Source organism: Megalobrama amblycephala, linkage group LG22 (genome assembly GCF_018812025.1).
Source record: "Megalobrama amblycephala isolate DHTTF-2021 linkage group LG22, ASM1881202v1, whole genome shotgun sequence".
Taxonomy (NCBI): Eukaryota; Metazoa; Chordata; class Actinopteri; order Cypriniformes; family Xenocyprididae; genus Megalobrama; species Megalobrama amblycephala.
In genome coordinates this window covers 8,043,451-8,070,675 of record NC_063065.1, presented here as the reverse complement: position 1 = coordinate 8,070,675, position 27,225 = coordinate 8,043,451, and the positions used below count along the sequence as shown (strand labels likewise).

The following is a 27,225-nucleotide window of genomic DNA, read 5'->3' as shown; positions in this document are numbered from 1 at the left end:
AAAATGTGACCAGCAACTTTATCTACAGCACACAACAACGAAAGCACAATTTTATGCATGTTTGTTATCTGTTTTGTCTTCACTTGTCAAATATCTGTCTTATCTTGACCATTGCTTGTTAGTATGTTGAGTTTTAATTGTTTGGATACTGCATTTAGAAGGTTGACTATTCAATCATCAATGATTAATTTTATCTATAACAGAAATGCGGCAAAAAGTTTCATGGTTTCTGATTCAAGCATTCCAAAGTTAGGCTTACCTATGTCCCTAGCTGAGAAATTGCAAAGAAATTTGTGAACTCCTCATAATCTTCAGGTTTGGGGTGTTGCTCATGTCTTAGAACATGTTCTATGTATCACTGTTTCCTGCCAGAAATCCCAGTGCTATCATTTTCGAAGGAGTTGACAAGCCAGGAAGTCACAGAGGGAGGCAGCGCCTCATTATGTTGTGAAACTTCAATCCCTTGTGCCAACGTGACCTGGAAGAAGGGCACTCAGGTCCTATCTGATGGAAAGAAGTATTTCATAAAGAGGGATGGCACAATCCAAACCTTGGAGATCCATAAGTTATCAGTGGAAGATGGTGGCGAGTACATATGCGAGGCAGGAGACAAACGAAGCAAAGCCACATTAACCGTCAAAGGTAACGATCTTGATTCTTCTTTAGAGATGGTCTCCATTTTGCATTGTTCCTCTGAGGAAGCAAAGTACTTATTAGTATTAGCATCTTAAATTATAATTACTTAAGCAGCTATTATGTTTTAGATTGTTAAGTTTGGCACGATCCAAGTAGTCAGAATGCAGTATGCAGTAAGTTTATAATAATAAACTACACTGTTTGGAGAATTAATACATCCTCTCACATTCAATTTACTTCTAGTAGATAAAAAGTACTAACAGATAAAAAATTAAAGATAAAAAATACAAGTCAGTGGTGGGATATTTACCTCATTTGACTTTCTGGAAGATCCTCAATAGTCCATTTCATCACGTTCCTTCCCAGAATGTGTAAAAATCACACGAGAATTAAAGGATGTGACTGTGATAACGGGCGAGGATGCTATTTTCCGGTGTGAGGTGTCCCAAACAGGGGTTACGAATGTCGAGTGGTGGCTCGGATCCAACCACCTTCAAAACAATGACTTAAATCAAATCAGCTGCCAAGGAAGGGAACACAGCCTAGTGCTGAAAATGGTCACACCCGATGATTCAGGTGATGTAGCCTTTGTGGTTGGCCCTGAGAAGAGTGTCGCCTACTTGATGGTGCAGGAGAAACCCAAAGGTAAAAGACACATTATGGCTAACAGTGTTCATTGGTGTCAAGTGATCATCTGTCTGTCATTAGGTAGTAGCTGCATTCATTTTGTGCAATCATAACAAAAAGCTTCTAGCTGCTTTTCCATCTGCTTTGGCCATTATACAGCTACACTCCAAAATTGTAATTTTCATTAATTTTTAGGTTTATTATTCCCTTTTTACCATTTAGGCTGTCTTTTCTCTAACTCCCATCCATAATTGTTAAAGCATGAGTTTATCACTCAGTAAAGCTCTTTTAGTGTATCACAGTATCTGTTCAATGGCTTCAAGTGTCTAAGTTTCAGAGTCTTCAGGCAGACAATATGATGTGACAGCACTTGGGTTTGGGTTTCTCCTGTCTATAGTCGTATTCTTAGAGAAGCCTCTGGACTTAACTGCCAAAGAGGGTCAAACAGTCACACTGTCCTGCATGACTTCCGACCCTGAGGCCTCTGTTGCCTGGTACAAAGACCAGGAGATGATAAAGGCAGGGGGCAGGTATCTGCTCTACAAGGATAGAGCCGTCCATCAGCTCCGCATCCTTAGGGTGGAGGAAGGGGATGCAGGGGTGTATACGTGCAAAACCAAAGATGCAGAAAGCTGCGCCACCCTTACTGTAAAAGGTAAACGGGTTTGTAGGCCTGTGACTTTATTTAAAAATTTTTCAAATTATCAACATGCCTGTTGACTGTGAAAGTGAACACAAACGGATTCCAAGAAGAACCACCTTATGTTCTGGTTTCCTTTCTCTTTGTATCTACCTCTTTTGTGGAGCAAAGAAGATTTTCATACCTTCACAGATATCTGCAGCCTTTTAAAATCTGACATTTACATTCTTTCAACTTCTTTCTCATCCATCATCAGGTCAACCTGCGTACTTCCAGAAGGAGTTAGAGAACCAGAATGCAATTGAGGGAGATAGTATCACATTGCGCTGTGAACTCTCTAAACCAGTTAAAAGTGTAGAGTGGAGAAAAGGTGGAGTGGTGCTCCAACCCAGTAAGAAATTTGAGATGAAAAAGGAAGGATGTGTGCTGGAGCTTCATGTCCATGATCTGGAACCAGAGGACAATGGCTACTACACTTGTGATGCTGGAGACCAGTTGACCACAGCATCAGTCACAGTGCAAGGTATCAAATAACACTCTTAAGTCAAATGTGTTATGTATGTTAGTTATAAAAGCTTTTATAGATGAAACAGACAGAAATCTGTAGCTTTTTGAATATGCCCTTATGTCTTCATAAATTTTGCATTATGTTTTTGAAGTATACTCAATGTATGCATATTTTTAGACACTGGGTTTCTGTGTCTGGTCTCTGCAGAGGCTGAGGTCCTCATAGTCTCGGGTATAAAGAATACAGATGTGTTTGTGGGCGAACAGGCAATTTTCTCCTGCCAGCTCTCTCGCCGTGCCAAAGGCAGAGTTCAGTGGTGGCTAGATGGCACTCGTTTGGAGAACAGTACCTTCAGTGAAATAAGTGTGGGTGAAGACCATGTCCACACTCTCACTCTAAGGAACCTTTCTCCCAATGATTCGGGTACAGTCCTGTTCAAAACAGGTGGCCTGACATCCTCCGCCAAACTGTTAGTGAAAGGTACCAAATGGGGTGAAGGGGCCTGGTAGCACTTGGCTGAGAAATCTAAAGGCTAAAAATTAATTGAATAGCACTGGACTAATATTGTGTCCATGAATTTCCTACATCTAAAAGTCAGTTACTTATTCTTTGAAGCATTTGGGTTGCCTTTTTTTTGGGCTTTTTTATTTTTACAACATACAGTTGGACCATGAATTTAAAGTAAGTTTTGTCAGAACTTTAAAATTATGTAATAATACTACTATTCTTAAAGCATAACTAAGTAACTTTTTTACCTTCATAAATAGTTTTCTAAGTCCTTACGATGGACTTGTAGTGGTGTGTTTGAGGCGTGCACTAACCCCCTCTGGCACGTCTACGCCAGAAAACAGCACTTGCAAGTTGAGCTGCGCCGACCCGACACAATCTCGCCTCATGTTCACGTTCACGCGAGCGTGACAAAATGCTTTACGGTAATTCAAAAACAATGTATATATTATGACTTTATAAGACAATTTCAGAAATTACCCACCTCCATCGAGATTTCTTGTACTGTATTTGCAAAACTACTGCGCTGGTGAGCGTTAGTCGTTGTAGTCCAGAGCTGCGCTTGGAGTATTTACGACAGTGTGATTCACTGAAGGAACCTGTAGGGGGAGCTTCGCAAATCTTACTGAGTTCTGCTTTAAGGGGTTAGTTCACCCAAAAATGAACTTTCTGTCATTTAACGAGTTTGTTTGCCCATATAATCTTTAGGGTATTAGGTTAGCTAATTTGGCTTGCTGTCCACTGAGGAGGGGCTCGATGAAGCATCTTCAACTCGAGCTCTGATACACCCCCCCCAGTGAATAAATATAGGATGTGATTACATAGGGCAAGGTACCTGAAATGAAGGTGGAGTTTGGGGAGGTGGAGGGATGCTGAAACAGCTGAGATTGAAGAGAGGTAAGCAGCTGCTTATATACTCTGGCTGTTGATTGGAAGATTAGATAGGCTCGCTCCTCCCTAAATTACGTTTAGGAACTTCACTAATTATTCACCCTCATGTCGTTCCACACCCCCAAGACCTTCGTTCATCTTCGGAACACTAATTAAGATATTTTTGATGAAATCTGAGAGGTTTTTTAACTCCCATAGAAAGCGACGCAATTACCACATTCAAGGTCTAGAGTAGTAAAGACTTGGTTAAAATGGTCAATGTGACTACAGTAGTTCAACCTTAATGTTATGATGCGACGAGATTACTTTTTTTTGCACAAAAACAAAACAAAAATAACAACTTTATTCATCCTTCGGTTAAGTGTCATGCTCAATAATACAATCCTGATACAACAAGATTTTTATTTACTTTAATCTCTTCTTGGGTTACCTATGCCTAGAATGGAATCTTTTTGTTAGCTGCTAAAACACTTGGCTAAGTAGGCAAAAGTATACAATAAAATCAAAAATATGTATTTTTAATGGAAATTCATGGATGCATGTAGTTTTATGTGCCATTTATTTCTAACCTAAAACAGTAGATTTGGCTGCAATATCTGGGCTTGCTAATTACTTACTAAATTGGCATACTAATTAATAAATTAGCACAGTGATTTTGGATTTGTGTATGGACCAGGGCTCAACGCTAAGGATTTTTTCTACTGGCCCGGACAGACCAGTGGTTCAGATTTTTCGGTTTTCAGTTGTTTTCATTGTTTTATGACGACATAACACGGGCCTGCTGGCACCGGGGCATCAGGCAGTCCTTACTGTTGAGCTATGTAGATAGTGTTTTTGTTTTTTTATAAATAAAAACGTGTAGTGTGGCTAACATTTAACTTTTTTCATTCATATTAGGACTGTCAATAGATTCAAATTTTAAAATATATGAATTACATGATAGTTAATCACAATTAATCGTATTAATATTTGCTGAGAAAATCCCCCAAATGAATAATCTAAATGGTTCAAATTCAAAGACATAACATTATTCATCACAATAAGTGTCTTTAGCAGTTTGTATATTGTTTGTTTTATTTGCATATGATTAGACATACATACAGTAAGCCTAGCACTATCCCAGCAATCCATTTTAACATCCAATTAAAATACATTTTACAATTTAGTATATTAAACTGCCTGAGGTGGACTTAAGGGCTGTTCAAACAGAACATCATCGTTATTATTGTTGGTCTGTATCAGCTATGAATGCTTGAATATGTATTGTGGAAACTCTGCCTACTCTCAGTATGTGTGGTTTGATGAGGCACATTTCACTGGTGTAGCATATAGGGCTGCATTGTCTGCAGACTAGCAAAAACACTGCATTCATTTTTATATATATGTTATTAATCCTACTAAATTAGTGTGTAATCTTAGCCCTAGTTGATGCACCAAAGCATATAAGTCAAAATGTGCCAGCAAACTTTTGAGAAGAGTGTTTTTTTTCTTTTCTTTTTTTTTGTCTTGCATACACTTTCAATAAGACCATAGTGCTCATCAATCATAACTACGTTTCTGTTTTTGTGCTGCATGCACTTTTCTAGAATTTGGCCTTAGTTTGATTTGACACTGCAACTAGGCATCTGTTTGTTGTAATTGACCATGTCCTTGGTCAGTTTGGAGTAGAGAAGCAAAATATGATACACTTAACCATACTTAATATCTGACTTAGTAATAGAATTTGAAAGGCTAAAAAAGAAAAACAGCTACAGCAGTGACCTAGATGATGAAGTTGCAAAGGTTATATTTCAGTTGCAGATTAGATTAAATACAACCCAATACCTTTAGAGGCTTGAGGTGAATAGCTCTACTCCAAAGTGCACTGGGGTTTTGAGAAAATGACTTATCCCCACCACCAACCCTCCATAGATCCCAATGTGGAGGTGGTCAGTGCCATGGAGGACCAACATGTAGCAGAGAGCCAGCCTGCAGAGTTCATCTGTCAGTACTCCAGGCCAGTCAAGGCTATATGGAAGCGAAACGGCATACCTGTGCGAGCAGACGGTCGCAGGGTAATAGTGGAACAGGACTGGACTGTTGCGAGGTTGTACATTAGCTGTGTGGAGCCTCAGGATGGGGGGATGTACTCCTGTGAGGCAGAAGGAACTTCTGTTGTGGCACATCTCAGGGTGCAAGGTGAGCACACCTGTAGACGAGGAGAATCTTTGTGTTATTTATAACTCAAGTTTGGATTATCACAAAGACAGTAAAAGCGTTTTACTGGGACACATCTTTAGGATGTTGATGGTTTCACGTGACCATGATACCAAAATTTCACTAGTCAAATGAAGTGAAATGTAATCATTCAAAATCGAATACAGCTTACTTATCTAAAAAGTTAAAAACTAAATAAAAACTACAAAAATCCAGGTTTTAAGTTTTTTTTCTTGCAGAATGTATTGTTTTATTTTTGTATTGTCCTTTGTATTTAAGTTATTCTGCATGAGTTAAAATGTTTATAGTTATGACATTGAGCAATTTTAAGCCAATATTCAAAGGCACCCACACATTAAAATCTTTTCTTTTTTTTTACTCAAGTCAAAAACTGCTGTTTTTCATCTGGCTGGCTATGCAGTAACCATCATGTGCTTTTATTGCAGCTACCTTTGCTACTCCATGCTGAATGCTATATGCTAGTGAAATGTTGGAAGAGTTGTTAATCGAGTGTGCTTGTGCTGAATTCAGTTATTATTTTTAAGTCAGAAGTTATAGTTTTAATTCTTCCAAGGTCAACCAGTCTTTGTATACTACAGCAACTTGTTTTAATGCATAGAAAACCAGTGTTTTTTCAGGTGTCGTGTCTCTTTTGCAGCTAAACCCATTGACATTCTCCAAGAGCTGAGTAACGTGGAGACCATTAATGGTGGGGAAGCACTTTTTGAATGCTCCTTGTCACGTCCTGAAACCAAAGACTGCCGGTGGTTAATCGATGGCAAGCCTGTAAAGGAGTCGGCAAATGTGGAGATTGTTTCCTTTGAGAGTGGCCGACGACATCTTCTGCTCTTAAAGGACTTGCATCCTTGTGAAAACACAAGGGTTACATTCCAAGCTGGCACTTCATCAACTACTGCTCTTCTGTCTGTCAAAGGTATGGTATTTCTCTTTTATTAGCAATAAATTATATGAAGGTATTACAACATGTTTTATAAAAAAAAAATGACTCTATTTTTATAGGCCATGACTGTATTTTGAATATAAATGCACCTTATTTTCTACTTTAAATGTTATAGCTTTGTTTACTATTGTTTTAGTGTCATGCTCTAGTTTCATCATTTATTAAATATGATGCTAAGTGCATAAATGTAAATGCATTTGAATGTTATGGATGTGTTCTGTACAGCTTGGCAACTGGAGGTGGTCAAGCCTTTGGAAGATAAGACTGCCATTGCAGGAGAACAAGTTGAGTTCACTTGTGCTTTGAATGAAGCTGTGCCTGAGAGTGAAGTGACTTGGTATGCAAATGGTGTTGAGCTTCAACATAATGACCAATGGGCCATGAGAGCCAGTGGCTCTTCCTACAGCCTCATTTTGAAGAAAGCCCAGGCTCGGCCCACACAGGAAATCACATTTGCAGCTCGGGATGCATTATCATTGGCCAAACTCATCACAATTGGTAAGAGTCAATTTGTGCCTCATTCATTAGAATTTTCTACCATTACGCTGTCTAACCTTTTTTTTGTCTGGCTATTTGCAGCTGTGCCTGATCCCCCTGAAGACCCAGAGTTGGTGAGTAAAGGCCCAACATTCGTTACCTTGTCTTGGTTCACCCCTCTCAGTGATGGAGGAAGCCCAATCATTGGTTACCGTGTGGAAATGCGTCTAGTGGACAGTGTCCTCTGGCTTCCCTGCCACACAGAACCAGTGTGCAACACTGAATTTCTGGTTGAAAACCTCATACCGGGAGCAGGTTACAGATTCAGAGTGGCAGCCATTAACCGTGCTGGCATTGGAGAGCCTGTCCAGCTGCCTCAAACCGTGACGCTCGGTAAGTGGATACTCACTGAATTGACCAATTTATCGATAGAGTACATTGTGAGTACATTGTTTGTTAATCTAACCCAACTGCCTCTATGAGTCTGTATAGAAGGCTTGCTATTAGCAGTCTGCCCTAGATCGGGGTTCCTCACTCCTGTTCCTGGAGAGCTACTTTCTTGCAGAATTTAGTTCCAACCGTGCTCCAACACACCTGGTTATAACTTAAAGTAAATCCAAACACCTTGATTAGTTGAGTCAAGTGTGTTTAAATACATTTGGAACTAAACTCTGCAGGAAAGTGACTCCAGGACCAGGAGTGAAGACCTCTGCACTAGATGCTACAGTAGTACACTGTAAAACCCAACCCAATGAAATGAGTTAATTTCACTAATATTACTGAAAGTTCATTGCACTTAACAGAAAAAAGTTATTCCAACTCAAAAACGTATTATATTGAATTATAAATTGAGTGGTTTTAATTATTACAGTGAAGTTTCAATAATATAAAATGTTTGAGTGGAGTATAATTGTATATTAGGAAATATTCTTTTAGTGAACTCAGTAACTCACAAATCTATTTCCTCAGTTGGTTTTACAGTGTAGTAGAACACTAAAAACTACTCCAAACAAGCATAATTTGTATTTGTTGTAAATAATAATCTTTGTTCTTCTTGAGTTCTTGCTGCATTTCTTCAACTGTTCTTTGAATGGACCTTTGGTCTTCAGATGCACCAGTGACCATGACCAAAATGTTAACCTGCTCTGAGCTCCAAAAAGGAAAGATGGTTCGTTTGGAGTGTGAACTTTCTGCAGAGAGTAAATCAGTCACATGGCTCAAGGACGACAGAGAGATAGAGGCTGGGGCCAAGTACCAAGAGTTAGCCGAGGGCAAGAGCCAAGTTTTGCTCATTAAGGATTTCCAGTCTACAGACCAGGGTGTCTATTGTTGTGTAGCCTCAGATGAGGCAAAAACTTCAATCAACCTCAACCTCGAAGGTACCTCGCATCTTACTATCATTGTTTTTTTGTTGCTGTTGTTGTTTTTTTTTTTTTTTTGTCTTTTTTCTTTTCTGTTTGCTTATGTCTTCATCACAACGTTTGGAACTTTGTGACTTTTCTTCATTACAAGATTACAGAGTAATCCTCTTCCCGAAGTCTCTTTTGATGGCTTTTTTCTTCATTTTTTAAAATGTTTTTAGCTCTTCTGTTTTTTGCATATGTTTACTTCTCTTTGTTTCAGTTTACAATGTTACTTTATTCTTTATTCACACCTTCCGATTACCTGAGTTTTCTTTTCAGACGAATTGCTGTTGCAGAGACGCATTGTTGATCTATTTAATAAACTTTCTGTCCAACGTAAAAGTGTTACCATATGCATGAGCGAGACTGATTTATGATGGCTCCTTGATTACAGATGACACAACACTTTCTCAGGATGCAGGCAGCCAACCCAAACTGCCTCCTGAGGCTGCTTCAGAGGGAGATTTACACGCTTTGTGGGAGGCAGTGGCCAAGAAGAGGAGAATGAGTCGGGAACCTACATTAGATTCAATTTCCGAATTGCCAGAAGAAGATGGAAAAGAAAAGGTGCAAAGCAAAGAAGGAAATGTAACTGAAAAAGAAGTGAAAGAGAAAGAGAGATCTGTTGAGCCAGCTCCCAAAATCACAGCAGAGCCTAATCTCTATACCAGTTCTGATGAGGAATCTCTCAGTGGGACAACAAGCTTGGTGTCTTACCTTAAGAAAAGCAGCAAGTCTTCCATGACTGTGGAGAGTCACACTGAGACCACTGCCTCCAAGAAACTGTATGAGCACTTTCAGATGACTGAGCAATCTGTTACAAAGACATCTGTGGAGCCAGTCATGGAAGCTCAGAATGGGGATGAGTTGCAGGATGCTGCTGTCAAGATTCAGGCAGCCTTCAAAGGTTATAAAGCCAGGAAGGACATGCGACCAGTCTTCAAAGAAGTATTCAAAGAGCAGACTAAGGAGCCCAATGGGACAATTCATCTTGAGTGCATTGTGGAGGGTAAGCCAGATAAAGTTCGCTGGCTAAAGGATGGTGAACCCTTAATAGATGGCAAGCACCACCATATTGACATCTATAATGATGGTACCTGCTCTCTAGTAGTGACAGCTGCCACAACCAAAGACACAGGTGTATATACTTGTGAAGTCACCAATAAGTTTGGCATTTCCACCCATAGTGGTAAAGTCACCATAGGGTCAATGCGGGAATCTTCTGGGCGACGACCCCTCACTCTGGGCTACAGTGCAGATAGTGAAGCTGAGAGCTCCTCAGGCAGTGAGATGGATGAGACTTTACGTCAGGCAAGTAAACGGTTGCGGCGACTTTTTCGTACTCGCCTTCCTCCGGATGTGGAGGAGGAACCTTTTGTGAGTGCGGATGAAGGAGATTTACCTCCACCAGATCTACAGTCTTACCGGGAAGACGATCAGTATATCTATATCCGCTTTGATAATCGTGCAGAAGCTCAAGTGGCTTCCCAGCGCTTCCAGGAAATGTTTACTTTTCAAGGAGTACCCATTGAAACGGCCATCATAGCAGCAGCAGGTTCTAAGGTAGAGCTGCGTATCACAAAGATGAGCCTCTCCCAAGATGGCTCCCAAACCCCAACTCAGGACCGACCGATGCCTGCTTTCATGACGGGAACCCCTGGTATGACACCTCTTCCATGTGGTTTTACTGTTTTTGCTAGTGTTGTTTGGTTCTTCATAAAGTTGCATGGTTCAGTGCTGGATTATGTTTGTCATTTTAGGGCAGCACTTTTGATATTTACAAAAATGTTGCGACTTGCTTGTTTTCGATCTCAAAGTGATGGCATGTCAAGTTTTCGCCTGGTTCAGCATTCTTCCTTAAAAGTATTGCTATGTTCTGTTCTTTTCGGTTTTGTTTGCTCCTCCCCGTTATCTTAATCACCTACCAACATCCCAGCGGCCCCCGTCTTCCTGACGGAGCTTCGTAGCCAGGATGTTCCTGATGGATTTCCAGTCAGTTTTGACTGCGTAATTGTCGGCAAACCCTCTCCCACTGTGCGATGGTTCAAGGATGGAAAGCTGTTGGAGGAAAATGACCACTACATGATCAATGAAGACCAGGAAGGCCGTCACCAGCTGATCATCACAGCTGTGCTCCCCACAGATATGGGCGTATATCGATGCATGGCTGAAAATGACAGTGGCATCGCCTCCAGCAAGGCTGAGCTGAGAGTGGACAGTGAGTACACTGTTAAAAGAAAGTGTCTAATCAAAACTCACAAATTTAGACAAGAAAGCAATGTAATAAAAAATGGTGTTCCCTATTGAAGCATTTTAACAAAGATGGCACTTTCTTTTACTGGTGCATTTGTGAAGAGTAAGAATGCAACTGCATGCGTTTTGTAAGAATAATTGTCATTGTCTGTAGATGGCCCCAAATTGCACCTACATTCTCAACATACTTAAAGGGTTAGTTCACCCAAAAATGAAAATTATGTCATTTTCATTTCATTTATGTCACCCTCATGTCGTTCCAAACCCGTAAGACCTCCGTTCATCTTTGAAACACAGTTTAAGATATTTTAGATTTAGTCCGAGAGCTTTCTGTCCCTCCATTGAAAATGTATGGTAGACTGTCCATGTCCAGAAAGGTAATAAAAACTTCATCAAAGTAGTCCATGTGACATCAGTGGGTTAGTTAGAAGTTTTTGAAGCATCGAAAATACATTTTGGTCCAAAAATAACAAAAACTACGACTTTATTCAGCATTGTATTCTCTTCCGGAATCCTTTCCATTGAATTGATTCCATTGAATTGATTCCATTGAATTGATTCCACTGAATCCTTTCATCTGTCGGCGTTGGTAATGCATTTTTTACGTCTTTGTTTTTGGCGATTAGGACATCTGCGACATGCACACTTACGCACCATTTTAAAAAATATAGCAATACCAAAATACAAACAATGTAGAATAGCTTGAATACAGCGTGCGTCTCCCTCAGACTGTAAACGAAGCTCGGGCGCACCGGATAACATGTCAGCAGCGTCTTACATCAGCAGCGTCACTGCGGAGTCGTGAACCCGGATTGACAACAGACCCGGAAGAGAATACAATGCTGAATAAAGTCGTAGTTTTTGTTGTTTTTGGACCAAAATGTATTTTCGATGCTTCAAAAACTTCTAACTAACCCACTGATGTCACATGGACTACTTTGATGATGTTTTTATTACCTTTCTGGACATGGACAGTATACCGTACATACATTTTCAATGGAGGGACAGAAAGCTCTAAATCTAAAATATCTTAAACTGTGTTCCAAAGATGAACGGTCTTACAGGTTTGAACGACATGAGGGTGAGTCATTAATGACATTGTTTTTCATTTTTGGGTGAACTAACCCTTTAAGATGAATGCTTATATATATATATATATATATATATATATATATATATATATAAAGCATTCATCTTGGTACTTATATAATATATTTAGAACTAATCATTGATTCAGACTTGTGTATTTTTGAAGTGTCCTGCAGCTCAGATTATGACACAGCAGCTGATGCCACAGAGACTTCTTCCTATGTCAGTGCCAAAGGCTATGTGTCAAGGTAAGATTTAATCATATAAAGTGATTTTTATGTCACATGTCAATATTACAAGTACAAATCTCTCATTCACATTTCATGCTAGTTTTAAACGGGCTTCTGGTTGTCTTTGGTTTGTTCTCTTAGCTCGGAGCACAGGGACACCGAGGCTTTTGAGTCGGTGGCAGAGGACGAGCAGCTTCCTCAGGTTGTGGATGAGTTACATGATTTATTCCTCAGTCCTGGAGCACCCATTGCCAAAATGAGTGTTAGGGTCAAAGGTCAGCTATATTTTTTCATAGATGCAAATGGTTTTGTTTCAGATTCTATTTGATCTGTATTTTGTTTATTTATGCACTGTTTATTCCAAGTGTTTCCTTTTTTGCATCTGCACCTGTTGTATCTGCTATTCATATCGAGCTGCTCTGAGCCTAAGCATTCCTTTTTTCTATCCATCCTATTTTTAATGACCTTGTTTATATTCTTAATACACATTCACATGGCTTTGTATCTAAGACGACTTTAATTTTCAGCTGTTACATTGCTGAAGTAATATGGGTTGCAAACACAATTTCATGTTCAACGCCATTCTGCAGGATTTCCCACACCAAGAGTTTACTGGTTCAAAGATGGCACCCCACTTCAAGCCTCCAGCAGAATTGTATTGTCGACCGAGCGAGATCAGCACAGTCTTGAGATTTTGGATGTTAAGCGTGAGGACACCGGAGAATACTCAGCATACATTAGCAATATAGCTGGATCTGCCTACTCTTCAGCACGACTGAATGTACTGGGTAAATGTTCCTTTTAAGCTTTAAGCCTTTTTATGTGTTGCTTCCATGGGGTCTTTGTAAGATAATGACAGGAAATGGAAGCATGGTGAAATTCTATTATAAATGATAATTATAGTGATTTTTTCACATTAAATGTATTTTTTGTGTGCTAAATAAATTATACTTAATTTCCACTCGTTAGCTCCTGGAGAGCGGCCAGCACCTGACCAGGGACGAATGAGAGGTAAACATCTGTGATGTCACATATTCTTGCACTAAGCACAATTGTGAATCGTTGTTCCACATGGTGTGGACAGATGCAAATGCATTTGCAGAAATAAGAAAGATTAAGCCTGCAAATCATTTGCTATGCCACTTGTATTGTTCCACAAATAGATTCAAAGGTGCCACTTGTGCCACCACGCTTCCTGGAGAGGTTCAGCAACAAGAAGGTGAAACAGGGAGCAAGTATAACCCTGTCAGTCAAAGTGGAAGGTATGGTGTGTTACCACAATAAATTCAATGACTTTAAATGCAACTTTGAGAAATACTCAAAGCATTAAGCACAATTTTCAGTTGCACGTTATACAAGGTGAAAACATGTAAAGCTAAGTCACTGTCTTCCGAAGGTTCCCCAACCCCATCTGTGAACTGGTTAAAGGAAGTGTCGGATAAGGATGTTTTGTGGATCAAGGCAGACACACCAGGTTACAAGGTGGCCAGCTCTGGTCGTCAACATAGTCTAATCCTCATGGAAGTGGAAAAAAAACATAGTGGCATGTACACTTGCATTGCCACCAACCGTGCTGGACAGTCGGTTAACACAGCCCGGCTGGATGTGGAGACAGGTCAGGAACTCATGGTTTAGTTATTGATCATAGTTATGTCAGGATTGCATTACTTTTTAAAAATTATTTTATACCAAGATTATTGCTGGTATATACCTTTTTGACGTTATTACACTTTGAATAGAATTTTATTAATAAATGAGCTGATCTGTTAATCATCACGCTTATACTTTTCTATCCAACAGCACCGGAGCAAAAGAGCAAAGTTGGGGCAGAGTAAGTTTAAAAATAAGCAGCTGTCAATTAAATTCCTTTATTCATTACTGATACAGATATTAATATTTCATTATAATATTTTTTCTCCAGGGTTCTAGGAATTACCGTTAGCCCACCGGAGGAAGCGGGCAAAGGTGAAAATTTGATAGATGATGTTTTTTTTAAGTTTTTATTTAAATTTCTTTTTCACTACTTTATACTATCAGTGTGCTGTCAGATTATATCAGAGTGAGTGACTGCCATCAGGCAGTTGTGATGTAATTCGCAACAAGTGATTACTCTGATAACATCGTAGGGGAGGTCAAACTACCTTACCTGGGTGAAGTGGGTACAGAGGAATTCTTACAAAAACTCACAACCCAAATCACTGAAATGGTATCTGCCAAGTTCACTCAAGGTAAGAAGAAACACTTTTTTTTTTCATTTAGATCATTTTCAGTCAATAATATTGAGCTACTACACTATGTACAATATGTATAAATGTGTGTACTATTTGTACTGTACATTTTTAATTAAATTAGCATTCTTGATATGTCATTGTTATTTTGCGCTATTTATCATTTTAATGAAGTCTTCTCTACAGATGCATCCTAATATTCACTAAAAACAGTATGCGCTGTTTTTGAATGAGCTTTGTGTGTCCATAATCTTTGAATTTATCTCACAGGATGTACTGAGTACTGAAATGGAGAACATCTGTTTTTAATTCACTTTTTAAATGAATAATTATACTCAGGAAATTTTGTATGAACATATATTACTGGACTTCCCTGCTGTTTTAATATATAAAACAGAATATAATCTTATCTCTCTGGAACCCCAATTCCCCCTGTTCACCAGTTCACTGACTCCATTCTTTTGTCTATCCATCAAACTATCCATCCATCCTCTCATCCCTCTATTCACTCACATTCTCATTGAAGCATTGATTTGTTCAGACAGCTTACAGAACCATCAAGTGCTCCAGTGGATGAAATCTTGGCCAAAAGTAACCAGTATGTATCCGCAGAACCTCCAGTGTATCACACCAGAACCTTGACTTTTTCTCCATGAGGCTATGCTATTGTTAATCACGTTGCATGTCTATTTCTTTGAGGAAAAAGAAAAAAAAAAAAGAAAAAGAAAGAAAAGAAAAGAAAAAAAGGAATAAGCTCCTAATTTTAAGATATTGATATGTTAAGAACAAAATGCTTGAAGTATGGCATAGTGGTAATAAAGTCATGGTTCTTTAAAATCAGGGCCATTTTGTCACAATTCAGAATAAACTGGACATTTTGAAATTCAGTGTCTCATTTTTACACTCTCAAGGTGTCTCTGTTTCAGTATACACAAAGAAAATGGATAAACACTCACTGTATATTCATTTAGATATGGAATTGCATGAGCAATACATTAATGTTTGTCTGGGCACAATTTTGTTTAAATACACAAGCATGATGTTAAATCACAGGAGAAACATGCAGCATTAGTTATTATATCCGGAATCATAGATGATTAAAAAACAATAATAATGGACCTTACAGGTGAGCTCAAATGATAAATAAATTTAAAAAAAACTTTTTTTCTTTCACTGTTGTTATTTACATCGTTTTTGTCTCTACAAAAGCAATGAAAAAAGCTTTACACTACATGAAGCTTGTCTGATGAATATTCTTGAATACATGCCCAAACTGAGAAAACTGGGTAAACTTAGTTTGTAAAATAACACACAGATTGTTTTGTACTGTAGATTTAAATCTAGTGGATCACAAACCACCATCACAATTTATCCTTTCACGCACCTCCATCACCCTCTCAATCACACAATCACGTTTTAACTGTAAGTAACAAAGTAAAGCAATTGTCACTCAGAAGATACTTGAATTATAGGCTAAATAAGAACGATTATTGCTGCTTACCTTCTCTTAGATCTGCGAAACTGGACAGTTTTCCTCATAAGTCTTTCTTGGCATCCATTTTGGCGATATTATTTCCAAATTATTTCATATTACCACCACCGTGTATTTCGTCGGGCTCTCTAACTTTTAAAGAAATGTCTGTTTTTAGCCAGAGTTTCAGTACTGGGGTTACAGTATTAGCCTTGTTAACCATCAGTTCGCGGTATTTTAAAAAAGGCGGCAATATTTCACAGCAGAAGAATTCGTCATCGCGATTTCGCGAGAAATCATTACCGCGCAAACGCCATTGTTTAATTGTTTATTTGATGTTATTTATATCGTTTGTATTTTGAAATTCATTGAAATTTGTATTTTGAATACATTTAAATTCTGAAGTACATAGGTTAAAGATATGCACAGTGTGTGTGTGTGTGTGTGTGTATATATATATATATATATATATATAAATTATTATTATTCAAATTTCATGTCCAGATTAATATTATTAAATTATATAGTCTGCTGGTTTTTGATTACCTTAATCTGAGCAAATGTTTTTGAGCTGAGCTTGTTTCTTGAGCTGGTACTTAAACATTATTGTGTCTTGGAAATGAGCGTAATTGACACATTATCGCTTTCTTCCTCTATCCTTTCTGTCACTGTCTGTTTCAAGCTACATTACGTGTCCCAGGAGCTGACAGTGATGATGATACAAAAACACCATCACCATCTCCATATCACGGCCGATCACGCCCTCCATCTCTGATCGCGGACTCATCGTCTGAATCGGATGAAGGAGATGCCAGGGGAGAGGTATCACAAATATCACACTCTTTATGTCATCAACAAGCTAATTTTGCCACTTTGAGGTCATTTTATTATTATTATTATTATTATTATTATATGTCAGACCTGTTGCATTCTATTTAAATAAGATTTTTTTATTTTATTTACCATGCATTGAAAAGTGGAAGCAAACATTATGTTAGAATAATAATTCTGTAGTTCATATTATGTGAATTAAGCATCTGGTTAATCTTCAGTTTACAGAAGGATATTTAAAAGCAGAATCCAGAGCATTCTCATATTCTAAAATGTGAAGAGAGCACTACACATTTTCTAAATGAACTGTTATCTCCGTGCATCTCCGTGCAGATGTTTGATATCTACGTGGTGACAGCTGATTACAACCCCATGGGTGTCAGTAAAGATACCATCGCTCTGAAAGAGGGCCAGTATGTGGAGGTTCTGGACTCCGCCCACCCACTCAAATGGCTGGTCCGCACCAAGCCTACCAAATCCAACCCGTCTCGCCAGGGATGGGTCTCACCTGCATATCTTGACAAAAGACTGAAGGTCTGTTTAGATTTTTTTGTGACTGGTTAATGTGATTTAGCTTAAATTTGGATCATTCATAATGGACTAATGGATTTGACACTAGGGTTAAAAATGCACATAATGTAATGATAGCTTTTCATAGTGTTTACAAGTCTTTATAATTTCTTACTAATGATGGATTGGTTGTGTTGTAGCTGTCTGCAGACGTAACAGACGTCCCAGAGACCACCAGAGAGGAAGTCACCGAGACAGAGTACAAGAAGAAACTCTGGTAAAATTTAGACACATTAAAAACAGTGTTTAATGTGCATTTTATTCTGTATGAGAACTCTACTCATTCTACCTCTGTCTCACTTATATCTAGTCAACTTGTTCAGGAGCTGATCAACACAGAGACCGAGTTTCTGAAGGAGATTGAGTTCGTCACATCACACCATCTGAAGCGTGTGGACGAGGAGAGCACACCACCTGATATCACCAGCCAGAAGGAAACCATCTTCCGTAATATCAGTGATTTGAAATCCTTCCACAGCAGGTACAGAGTTCAAACAATCAAATATTATGGTTAATTCTATGGTTAACTCTATATCTCAAATTTTCATTCTTAAGAACTATTTTCTTCATTTATATGCTAGTCTTGTCATACAGATGTGATAGCAGGAAAAAGCTTGAGGAAGACTTGACTGTTGTCTGTTTTCCAGCTCTTTGCTGCCTGGTTTGCGCGATTGTGACACGGATGATGACATTGCCATGCATTTCTTGAGAAACTCTGAAGGTTTTGAGAAATATCTGCAGTATCTCATTGGACAGTCACAGGCTGAGTCTGTCATCAGTGATAAAGAAGTGCACCAATATTTCAAGGTGGGTTTACAAAATACTGACAGTATAGTCACGGATTTCTGGGGGCATGAAAACTACATTAGAAGAAAGTCTGTGAACTAAAATAATTTGCTATTCTGAAGACGCAGAACATAACATGTTTTATATCTTTCTTTCATTAGAATTATTCAGACTCAGAGTTGGCAAATGTTGACACCTCAGAGGGTCCGGTGCTCAGCATCAATGCTTACCTTCAGAAACCACCAGAGAGAATTCAAAAGTACAGGGTTTTACTGAAGGTAATAAAAACTTGAATACCACAATACTGTGTTTCTGTGTCTCCACTTGCAAAATGCTGAATAACTATCTATCTAAAAATGCGGTTAAGAATTGTCTTGTGATTTCTGTGATGCATTATTGAAAGTGAGCATCCCTTTCCAATTCCCCATGATTTAATTATAGGAATTGATCCGAAACAAAGCAAGGAATGGTCAGAACTGCTGTTTGTTGGAGCAGGCCTATGCAATGGTGTCGTCCCTCTCCCAGCGCTCAGAGAACACACACCATGTATCTCTCATAGAGAACTACCCCGCCAACCTGGAGGCGTTGGGAGAACCTATTAGACAGGTACAGTCCCTAATCTCAAATGTCGCTCTTTAACATACAGGACAATTGTGACCATGGACCACCAAACCAGTCATAGGGGTCAATTTTTTGAAATTGAGATTTATACATCACCTGAAAGCTGAATAAATATGCTTTCCATTGATGTATAGTTTGTTAGGATAGGATATTTGGCCGAGATACAATTATTTGAATATCTGGAATCTGAGGGTGCAAAAAGAAATCAAAATATTGAGAAAATCGCTTTTAAAGTCGTCTAAATGAAGTCCTTAGCAATGCATATCCACTCACAAAAATACATTTTTTGATATATTTACTGTAGAAAATTTACAAAATATCTTAATGGAACATGATCTTTACTTAATATCCTAATGATATTTGGCATAAAAGAAAAATCGATCCTTTTGACCCATGCAATGTAGTGTTGGCTATTGCTACAAATATACTCGTGTGACTTATGACTGGTTTTGTGGTCCAGGGTCACAATTGCTTTGTGATAAAGTGCTCTCACATTGTTAATTTCACTTTCTTGAAGTTAAATTTAACAACTTGCTTCTAATGCACGATTATAAAGTGAAGCATTTTTCTTTGTTTTACAGGGGCCTTTCACTGTTTGGGAAGGAGCTCCTGGAATTCGATCATCTGCCAGAGGTCACCACCGACACGTTTTCCTCTTCAAAAACCATGTGGTCATCTGCAAGCAGAAGAGAGACACAAATATGGACACCCAAACATATGTGTTCAAGAATATGATGAAGGTTGGAGCTTAGCAGAAACTTTTTAAATGAGTGTAATTAACTCTTTCCCCGCTATTGATGAAAATTTCCGTCATTTATGAGACAACGCTTCCCCCACAGAATTTTCTTGCTTTCCTTGTTTTCACTGTTATATGGTAGGGGGCGCTATTACACATCTTCTGAAAGAATACTGAATCTCCTGATCAAAACACAGGCGAAGAAGAAGCAGAAACAAGCGATAGCATATGTAAGCAGATGCATCTGTAAAATAACGCGATTGTCAACTTTAAACAGCATATAAAATCAAAACGTTACAAAATGAAATGTTGAGCTATAGGACTGTGCAAGTTAGGGGGTGTTGATGGACTCGATCTACTCCATTTGTGTTTTGATCATCGTTCTGAATCCAATCTTTGAAAACGTGATTTTCTCAGCTTTTTGCTCAAAATGTTGCCTTTTTTTAATGAAACTTACCCACATTCAAAGGTTGATAAAAAAGAATGCATGAAGCTAGAATAAAACGGGTTTTTAGTTTAAAAGCAGAGGTTCTGTTCTTTCTTTTGATATATTGCGTTCAGATACAACAAAATGTTCTGGGGGCCATGAAACTTTTGTGAAAATGATCAAAAATGCTGGATCTGGCTGGCAACTTTTTTCAAAAACACTGGCGGGGAAAGAGTTAAGTGACATATTTTACACAACATTTACAACGGCAAGCGCCAATGCCGATTATTTAAAATGACCCGATATCGGCTAAATGTCTTGACAGATTTCTTAATTACTGGTTTTGCCTCATAATGTCACTTATATAATAATATTGTATAAAAAAATGTAATGTATTTTATGTTTGAATTGTTTTGCTTCAGCTCACAAACATTGATGTGAACGAGACCGTGGAGGGTGATGAGAGAGCATTTGAGATCTGGCATGAGCGTGAGGACTCTGTGAGAAAATACACACTGCAGGCGCGGACTGTCATCATAAAGAACTCATGGCTGCGTGACCTCCGTGACCTTCAGCAGCGTTATAGCATGCCAGCGTGGAGTAAGTCACCAATGTTAGCATGATGTACATGTTAGCATGGCTCACTGCAGTCATGACTTATTTTTGTAGGCTAACCCAGAAGTTAGAATCACCCTGGTTTCCTCTACAAAAAAAACAATAGGATTTTCCCATTGTCTTTTGGATTATTGCAGCAAATATGCTCTGTGACCAACAAAAGGATGGCAAAACACACTCCACTTATGAAACATCATCATCTATTAAAGGTGCCCTAGAATTAAAATTTGAATTTATCTTGGCATAGTTAAATAACAAGAGTTCAGTACATGGAAATGACATACAGTGAGTCTCAAACTCCATTGTTTCCTCCTTCTTATATAAATCTCATTTGTTTAAAAGACCTCAGAAGAACAGGCGAATCTCAACATAACACCGACTGTTACGTAACAGTCGGGATCATTAATATGTACGCCTTCAATATTTGCATATGCCAGCTCATGTTCAAGGCATTACACAAGGGCAGCCAGTATTAATGTCTGGATCTGTGCACAGCTGAATCATCAGACTAGGTAAGCAAGCAGAATAATAGGGAAAAATGGCAGATGGAGCGATAATAACTGACTTGATCCATGATAACATGATATTTTTAGTGATATTTGTAAATTGTCTTTCTAAATGTTTCGTTAGCATGTTGCTAATGTACTGTTAAATGTGGTTAAAGTTGCCATAGTTTCTTACTGTATTCACGGAGACAAGAGCCATCGCTATTTTCATTTTTAAACACTTGCAGTCTGTATAATTCATAAACACAACTTCATTCTTTATAAATCTCTCCAACAGTGTAGCATTAGCCGTTAGCCACAGATCATAGCCTCAAACTCATGCAGAATCAAATGTAAACATCCAAATAAATACCATACTTACGCGATTAGACATGCTGCATGACGAACACTTTGTAAAGATCCATTTTGAGGGTTATATTAGCTGTTTGAACTTTGTTTATGCTGTTAAAGGCAAGCGCGAACTCCATGGGCGGGGAGCACGAGATATAAAGGGGCCGCACAGCCTGAATCGGCGCATATTTAATGATGCCCCAAAATAGGCAGTTAAAAAACTGAATAATAAAAAAATCTATGGGGTATTTTGAGCTGAAACTTCACAGACACATTCAGGGGACACCTTAGACTTATATTACATCTTTTAAAAAGACGTTCTACGGCACCTTTAAATACTGTCATGTTCTTAAATACTACAATAATAATAAACCCCAGTCCTAAAATGTAGTATTTTACTGTTATTACAGGCCTTCCAGATTTCGACTCGGTGTTGACAGACCTCACAGCAGAGCTCGGACAGACAGTAAAGCTCGCCTGCAAGGTCACTGGTGCCCCTAAACCACAGGTCACCTGGTACAAAGGTAAGGAACCAAATCTTGGGTGTTTCCTATCTTGATGTCTTCTAAAAAGTAATTCATCCATCCGACTCTCACAAACAGACGGGCGAGCTGTGGAAGCGGATCCTCATCACATCATCATTGAGGACCCAGATGGCTCTTGCACACTCATATTGGACAACATGACAGCAGACGACTCTGGCCAGTACATGTGCTTTGCCACCAGCTCTGCGGGCAACGCCAGCACACTAGGCAAAATCACCGTGCAGGGTGAGTGACGGATGTGACCCAGACAGCAACATAGTGTGGCCCAGATCTGGCCCACATCTGGTACATGTGGTTTACACGCAGACCAGATCTGGGCCGGATCTGGCCCGACACTATGTTGCTGTTAGGGGAGCAAATTGAAACAGATTTCACAATCTGTGAAAAGGTTTAATTAAATTCTTGCTATTCTTTTAATCAATCTCTTGCAGTACCTCCACGTTTTGTGAATAAGATCCGGAACGCCACACTCTTTCCAGGAGAAGATGCTCAGTTCACCTGCACCATTCAGAGCGCACCAAGTCCCAAGATAAGGTAGTCACTCCATTTTTTACACTGCCATTCAAAAGTTTGGAGGTCAGCTAAATTTATTTTTTCATTAAAATATTATTAAAGACATTTATATGTTAATGTTATTAGAATGATTTCTGAAGGATCATGTGACACTGAAGACTGGAGTAATGATGCTGAAAATTCAGCTTTGATCACAGGAATAAATTACATTTTGAAATATTTTAAAATAGAAAACAGTTATTTTACTAATGATAAACTTTTATACGATAGTATATATTATTTCCATGTTTAAAATCCAATCAAGGCATTCCTTAAATAACTAAACCCAACAATGCCATCCATTTCACTGACCAAATTTGTGGAGTTAGTGTTAAACTAAGCCATTTCCCTGCACAGATGGTTTAAGGATGGTAAACTACTGACAGACCAGGAGAAGTTTCAGACATACAGTGAATCACGCAGTGGAGTGTTGGTCCTAGTTATCAAGAACCCTGGAGAAAGAGACCTCGGACACTATGAGTGTGAGGTATGGAGAACATTACTTGAGTCCCTACAGTTCTTACTTTACTCCAACCCTGAGGAAATAAGCCAATGATCACCAAATTATTCATTTGCAGCTGTCGAACCGTCTGGGCAGTGCCAGGTGTGCGGCACAGCTCATCACTCCTGCTGTGGCAATGGCGGGAGAACGTCGAGCAGATCAGGCCATCACTATAGAAGGTAAGAGACGTCTGTCAACACACATATGCCACCTAGTTAAAAACATTAAAAGTATGACAGCGTTTCCCATCTGTTATGATTTCACTTGCTGAAAACTTAAAAGGGATTTAAAAAACATGCATGTACAAATTCTTTTACGATACTTATTGTTTTTAAAGGATTAGTTCACTTCAGAATTAAAATTTCCTGATAATTTACTACCCCCCCCCCCATGTCATCCAAGATGTTTATCAGTCGAAAAGAAATTAAGGATTTTAGGAAAACATTCCAGGATTTTTCTCCATATAGTGGACTTCACTGGGGTTCAACGGGTTGAAGGTCCAAATGTCAGTTTCAGTGCAGCTTCAAAGAGCTCTACATGATCCCAGACGAGGAATAAGGGTCTTATCTAGTGAAACAATCTGTCATTTTCTAAAAAAAAAATTTATATTATATACTTTTTAACCACAAATGCTCATCTTGCACTGCGCCACGCATTACGCAATCACGTTGGAAAGGTCACGCGTGATGTAGGCAGAAGTACCAAGCAAGTGTTTACAAAGCGAACGTGCAAAGACCAAGTCAAACGGCCTTTACAAAAAAAAAGGTAAAATAACAATGTCTGACAATTTTGAAGAAAATGAGATGTAGTTTTTCGCCCTAACACGGTACTTTCACCTACATCACGCGTGACCTTTCCAACGTGATTATGTAATGCGTGCCGCATCGCAGAGCAGTGCAAGATGAGCATTTGTGGTTAAAAAGTATATAATATTTATTTTTTTAGAAAATTACAGATTGTTTCATTAGATAAGACCCTCATTCCTCTTCTAGGATCATGTAGAGCTCTTTGAAGCTGCACTGAAACTGACATTTGGACCTTCAACCCATTGGTCCCCATTGAAGTCCACTATATGGAGAAAAATCCTGGAATGTTTTCCTAAAATCCTTCATTTCTTTTCGAGTGAAGAACGAAAGACAAACATCTTGGATGACATGGGGGTGAGTAAAATTTAATTCTGAAGTGAACTAATCCTTTAATAACAGGGCTACTATGAAAGATGGTTTTAGAAATTGTTAGGTCGAGAAAATGAGAAAAGTATAAGTTGTAATGTAAATTTACCTATATTTAGAAATCTGACTGAATGTATTCTTCATAATTCAGCATCATGTTTGTACCTCTTTGACAAGCAGTCAATCAACTGAAATTTGATAACTGAAAATAAATGTAATGTTTTTAAGAGATGTTTATGTAACCTATTTAATACCATTTTTATGTTGTTTTTCAACTAGTAACGGAACAAGAGACGAAAATACCGAAGAAAACCATAATTATGTAAGTCTCATACAGTACATGCACCAAAACACAAACTGCCATTCAAAAGTTTGGGGTCAGTAAGATTTTTAAAAAGAAATTAACACTTTTACTAAGCAAGGGCACATTACAAATGAAAAAAAAAGTCTTATTTTTCAAATAAATGCTGTTCTTTTGAACTTTTTATTAATCAATTAATAATGAAAAAAACATCACAGCTTCCACAACAATATTAAAGGATTAGTTCACTTTAGAATTACAATTTCCTGATAATTTACTCACCCCCATGTCATCCAAGATGTTTAGCAGTCGAAAAGAAATTAAGGTTTTTGAGGAAAACATTCAAGGATTTTTCTCCATATAGTGGACATCAATAGGATTCATATGGGGTTCAATAGGGTTCATCGCAGTGCAAAATGAGCATTTGTGGTTAAAAAGTATATCATTTTAATTTTTTTTTAGAAAATGACCCATCGTTTCGTTAAATAAGACTCTTATTCCTCGTCTGGGATCATGTAGAGCTCTTTGAAGCTGCACCGAAACTGACATTTGGACCTTCAACCACTTTGGCAGCCGTTGAAGTCCACTATAAATGTTTCTTAAACACCAAATCAGCCTATTAGAGGAATAAATCACAGGAATAAATTACATTTTAAAATATATTCAAATAGTTTAAATTTATTTAAACTATTTTATTAGTACTCATAAGTGTAAACCGGTCTCACATATCAGTTTGTAAATTAGATTTTTTACTAATGCTATGAATTCTGTTTATGTCTGCTGTGTGCATCTATCATGAATCATACTCACAAATTTGATTTTTCCACTTTAAGCGAGGAGACCATCACCACAGTGGTGAAGAACACTCGTATGAAACGCCACGCGTCCCCTCGACCATCGCCCATGGGCGCTTACCGCTCAGAGACGTCCACTCCCGAGCCACCCAGACAGAGACGAACCCTGGCCAGGAAGACCACTGTACCAACAGTGTATGTTCAAGAGCCGGAGGGTGCCACGGCCAGGAACCCAAGATGGGTGGAAGTGGAGGAAATAATCGAGTATAAAGTGAACAAATCACCCAAGTTACCAAGAAGAAGGGGCGTTTCCCCCAGCAAGTTGTCACCACCGGGCAATCCAAACACTAATAACTCCAACAACAAGTTAGTAGAGGAGCCAATGGGTGCCGCAATGGCTCTACAAGCCTCTTCTGGTACGGATGAAGAGGAAAATGTGCAGAACGTGTCTGAGGTTGACAATATGACAACATACCCAATCGTTACAGGAGATATTAGTGACTCGTGTGAATTGGTTGACTCCGATGGAGATGAAGAAGGAACTGTTGTCTTGGAGCCCGAAGACGACGAACTTGGTGCCCGCGACTGCAAAATACTGACCGATGGGAATCGAGTTCTTACTCTTGAAGACCTCGAGGACTACGTCCCTCAGGAAGGGGAGACTTTCGGCAGCCGTACAGACCATCACGTCCCTATTGAGAAGCCAAGTGAGATCTCGGTGGTGCAGAGAGAAATTAACGAGCCTGTCGTTGGCAAACCCATTCTGCTGCACGTCGGACGTCCAGTGGCATCCGCAAAGCCTCGCATGGGTTTCTTTGGTTCGTTCAAGGAACATATTTCCAGCATGTTCACTCCAGGTTCATCAGCGAGCGGCAGCTCTCGGTCAAGGCGAGAGAAGACCATACCTATTCACGTGACACAAGAAACTTCATCCAACTCTTCACGCCATGCCAGGAGCTTTGCGAGGTTCGAAGTCCAGCCGACGTACTGCTCCGAGGTCCAGAGAGGAAAAGAAGGAGGTCTGCAAAGCTTCAAAACACAAGTGTCCGCACAAACCTGCAGCTACACACCAACCGAACAAGTCACTCTTCAGATCAGCAAGAGGAAGCCATTTGAAAAGCAGTAATCCTCAGGATAGTGTCTTTGAAGCTTGTTTCCGGCCTGCAAGTAGCCCTAGTCTTTAATGGGAACACTTCTGTAAAATCTAATTCAGTCGCAAAGCTTCTGCTAACAGCAGATCATTCCATGTTGAGGCAACACTTTTTGCATAGGATTCACTTGCCAAACTTGATGCGTTTATATCTACCTAATGAAGACTTTCTAATTACTTGACTTCCCATAAGCGCAAAATCAAATGTGCATGGAACGGGAACGGCAAGTTCAACAAGAATGTGCAAATATGGACAGTACAGCTGTCTTTTTGTCTATAGGACATACTAAAAAATATGTGTCTGTCAAGAAATCCAAATTTAACTCCTTTGGACTCCAACAATAAGATTGTGGATGTCATATGGAATTAATGTACCTCAGCAATACATATATAGAGAAAATATTTGTGTGTTTTTCAACATCTAAAAAGCCAAATCAACTTTTTCTGTCAAGTTGATTGCATGAGTTGTTTTTAATGTGTAATACACTGAGGCTTGTTGAATCAGAGGTCTCCGTTAATGTATCAAAAACTTTGGATATGTCAACTTGCACTGAAGATTTTAGTGTTGCAATGTGAATGTACAACGTTTTTGTAGACTGACAAAAGAATAGCGGTGGGAGATTTTAAGACTTAAGAACCATAACAAACACAAAATCTATTTAATGACTTT

At 38.8% G+C, this 27,225-nt stretch overlaps 1 protein-coding gene across 1 annotated transcript in view; it reads left to right on the top strand.

The window, feature by feature from the left end:
* obscnb (obscurin, cytoskeletal calmodulin and titin-interacting RhoGEF b) overlaps window positions 1-26,985 on the top strand; it is a 66,252-nt gene extending 39,267 nt beyond the window's left edge. Inside the window, exons 50-86 of the mRNA XM_048175570.1 lie at window positions 373-642; window positions 1,003-1,281; window positions 1,661-1,918; window positions 2,160-2,426; window positions 2,619-2,891; window positions 5,721-5,987; window positions 6,664-6,939; window positions 7,192-7,464; window positions 7,546-7,836; window positions 8,553-8,822; window positions 9,241-10,506; window positions 10,783-11,064; window positions 12,355-12,436; window positions 12,560-12,693; window positions 13,009-13,206; window positions 13,388-13,429; window positions 13,582-13,680; window positions 13,815-14,033; window positions 14,219-14,249; window positions 14,340-14,383; window positions 14,545-14,646; window positions 16,800-16,939; window positions 17,282-17,482; window positions 17,659-17,735; window positions 17,829-17,999; window positions 18,166-18,325; window positions 18,466-18,582; window positions 18,746-18,910; window positions 19,507-19,665; window positions 20,511-20,688; window positions 21,950-22,063; window positions 22,142-22,309; window positions 22,516-22,618; window positions 22,994-23,123; window positions 23,215-23,317; window positions 24,590-24,632; window positions 25,445-26,985. Coding sequence (XP_048031527.1) covers window positions 373-642; window positions 1,003-1,281; window positions 1,661-1,918; window positions 2,160-2,426; window positions 2,619-2,891; window positions 5,721-5,987; window positions 6,664-6,939; window positions 7,192-7,464; window positions 7,546-7,836; window positions 8,553-8,822; window positions 9,241-10,506; window positions 10,783-11,064; window positions 12,355-12,436; window positions 12,560-12,693; window positions 13,009-13,206; window positions 13,388-13,429; window positions 13,582-13,680; window positions 13,815-14,033; window positions 14,219-14,249; window positions 14,340-14,383; window positions 14,545-14,646; window positions 16,800-16,939; window positions 17,282-17,482; window positions 17,659-17,735; window positions 17,829-17,999; window positions 18,166-18,325; window positions 18,466-18,582; window positions 18,746-18,910; window positions 19,507-19,665; window positions 20,511-20,688; window positions 21,950-22,063; window positions 22,142-22,309; window positions 22,516-22,618; window positions 22,994-23,123; window positions 23,215-23,317; window positions 24,590-24,632; window positions 25,445-26,531 — 8,339 coding nt within the window. The 3' untranslated portion in view covers window positions 26,532-26,985. The remainder of the gene's footprint in view (window positions 1-372; window positions 643-1,002; window positions 1,282-1,660; window positions 1,919-2,159; window positions 2,427-2,618; window positions 2,892-5,720; window positions 5,988-6,663; window positions 6,940-7,191; window positions 7,465-7,545; window positions 7,837-8,552; window positions 8,823-9,240; window positions 10,507-10,782; window positions 11,065-12,354; window positions 12,437-12,559; window positions 12,694-13,008; window positions 13,207-13,387; window positions 13,430-13,581; window positions 13,681-13,814; window positions 14,034-14,218; window positions 14,250-14,339; window positions 14,384-14,544; window positions 14,647-16,799; window positions 16,940-17,281; window positions 17,483-17,658; window positions 17,736-17,828; window positions 18,000-18,165; window positions 18,326-18,465; window positions 18,583-18,745; window positions 18,911-19,506; window positions 19,666-20,510; window positions 20,689-21,949; window positions 22,064-22,141; window positions 22,310-22,515; window positions 22,619-22,993; window positions 23,124-23,214; window positions 23,318-24,589; window positions 24,633-25,444) is intronic.
* Window positions 26,986-27,225: the final 240 nt, after the last annotated feature.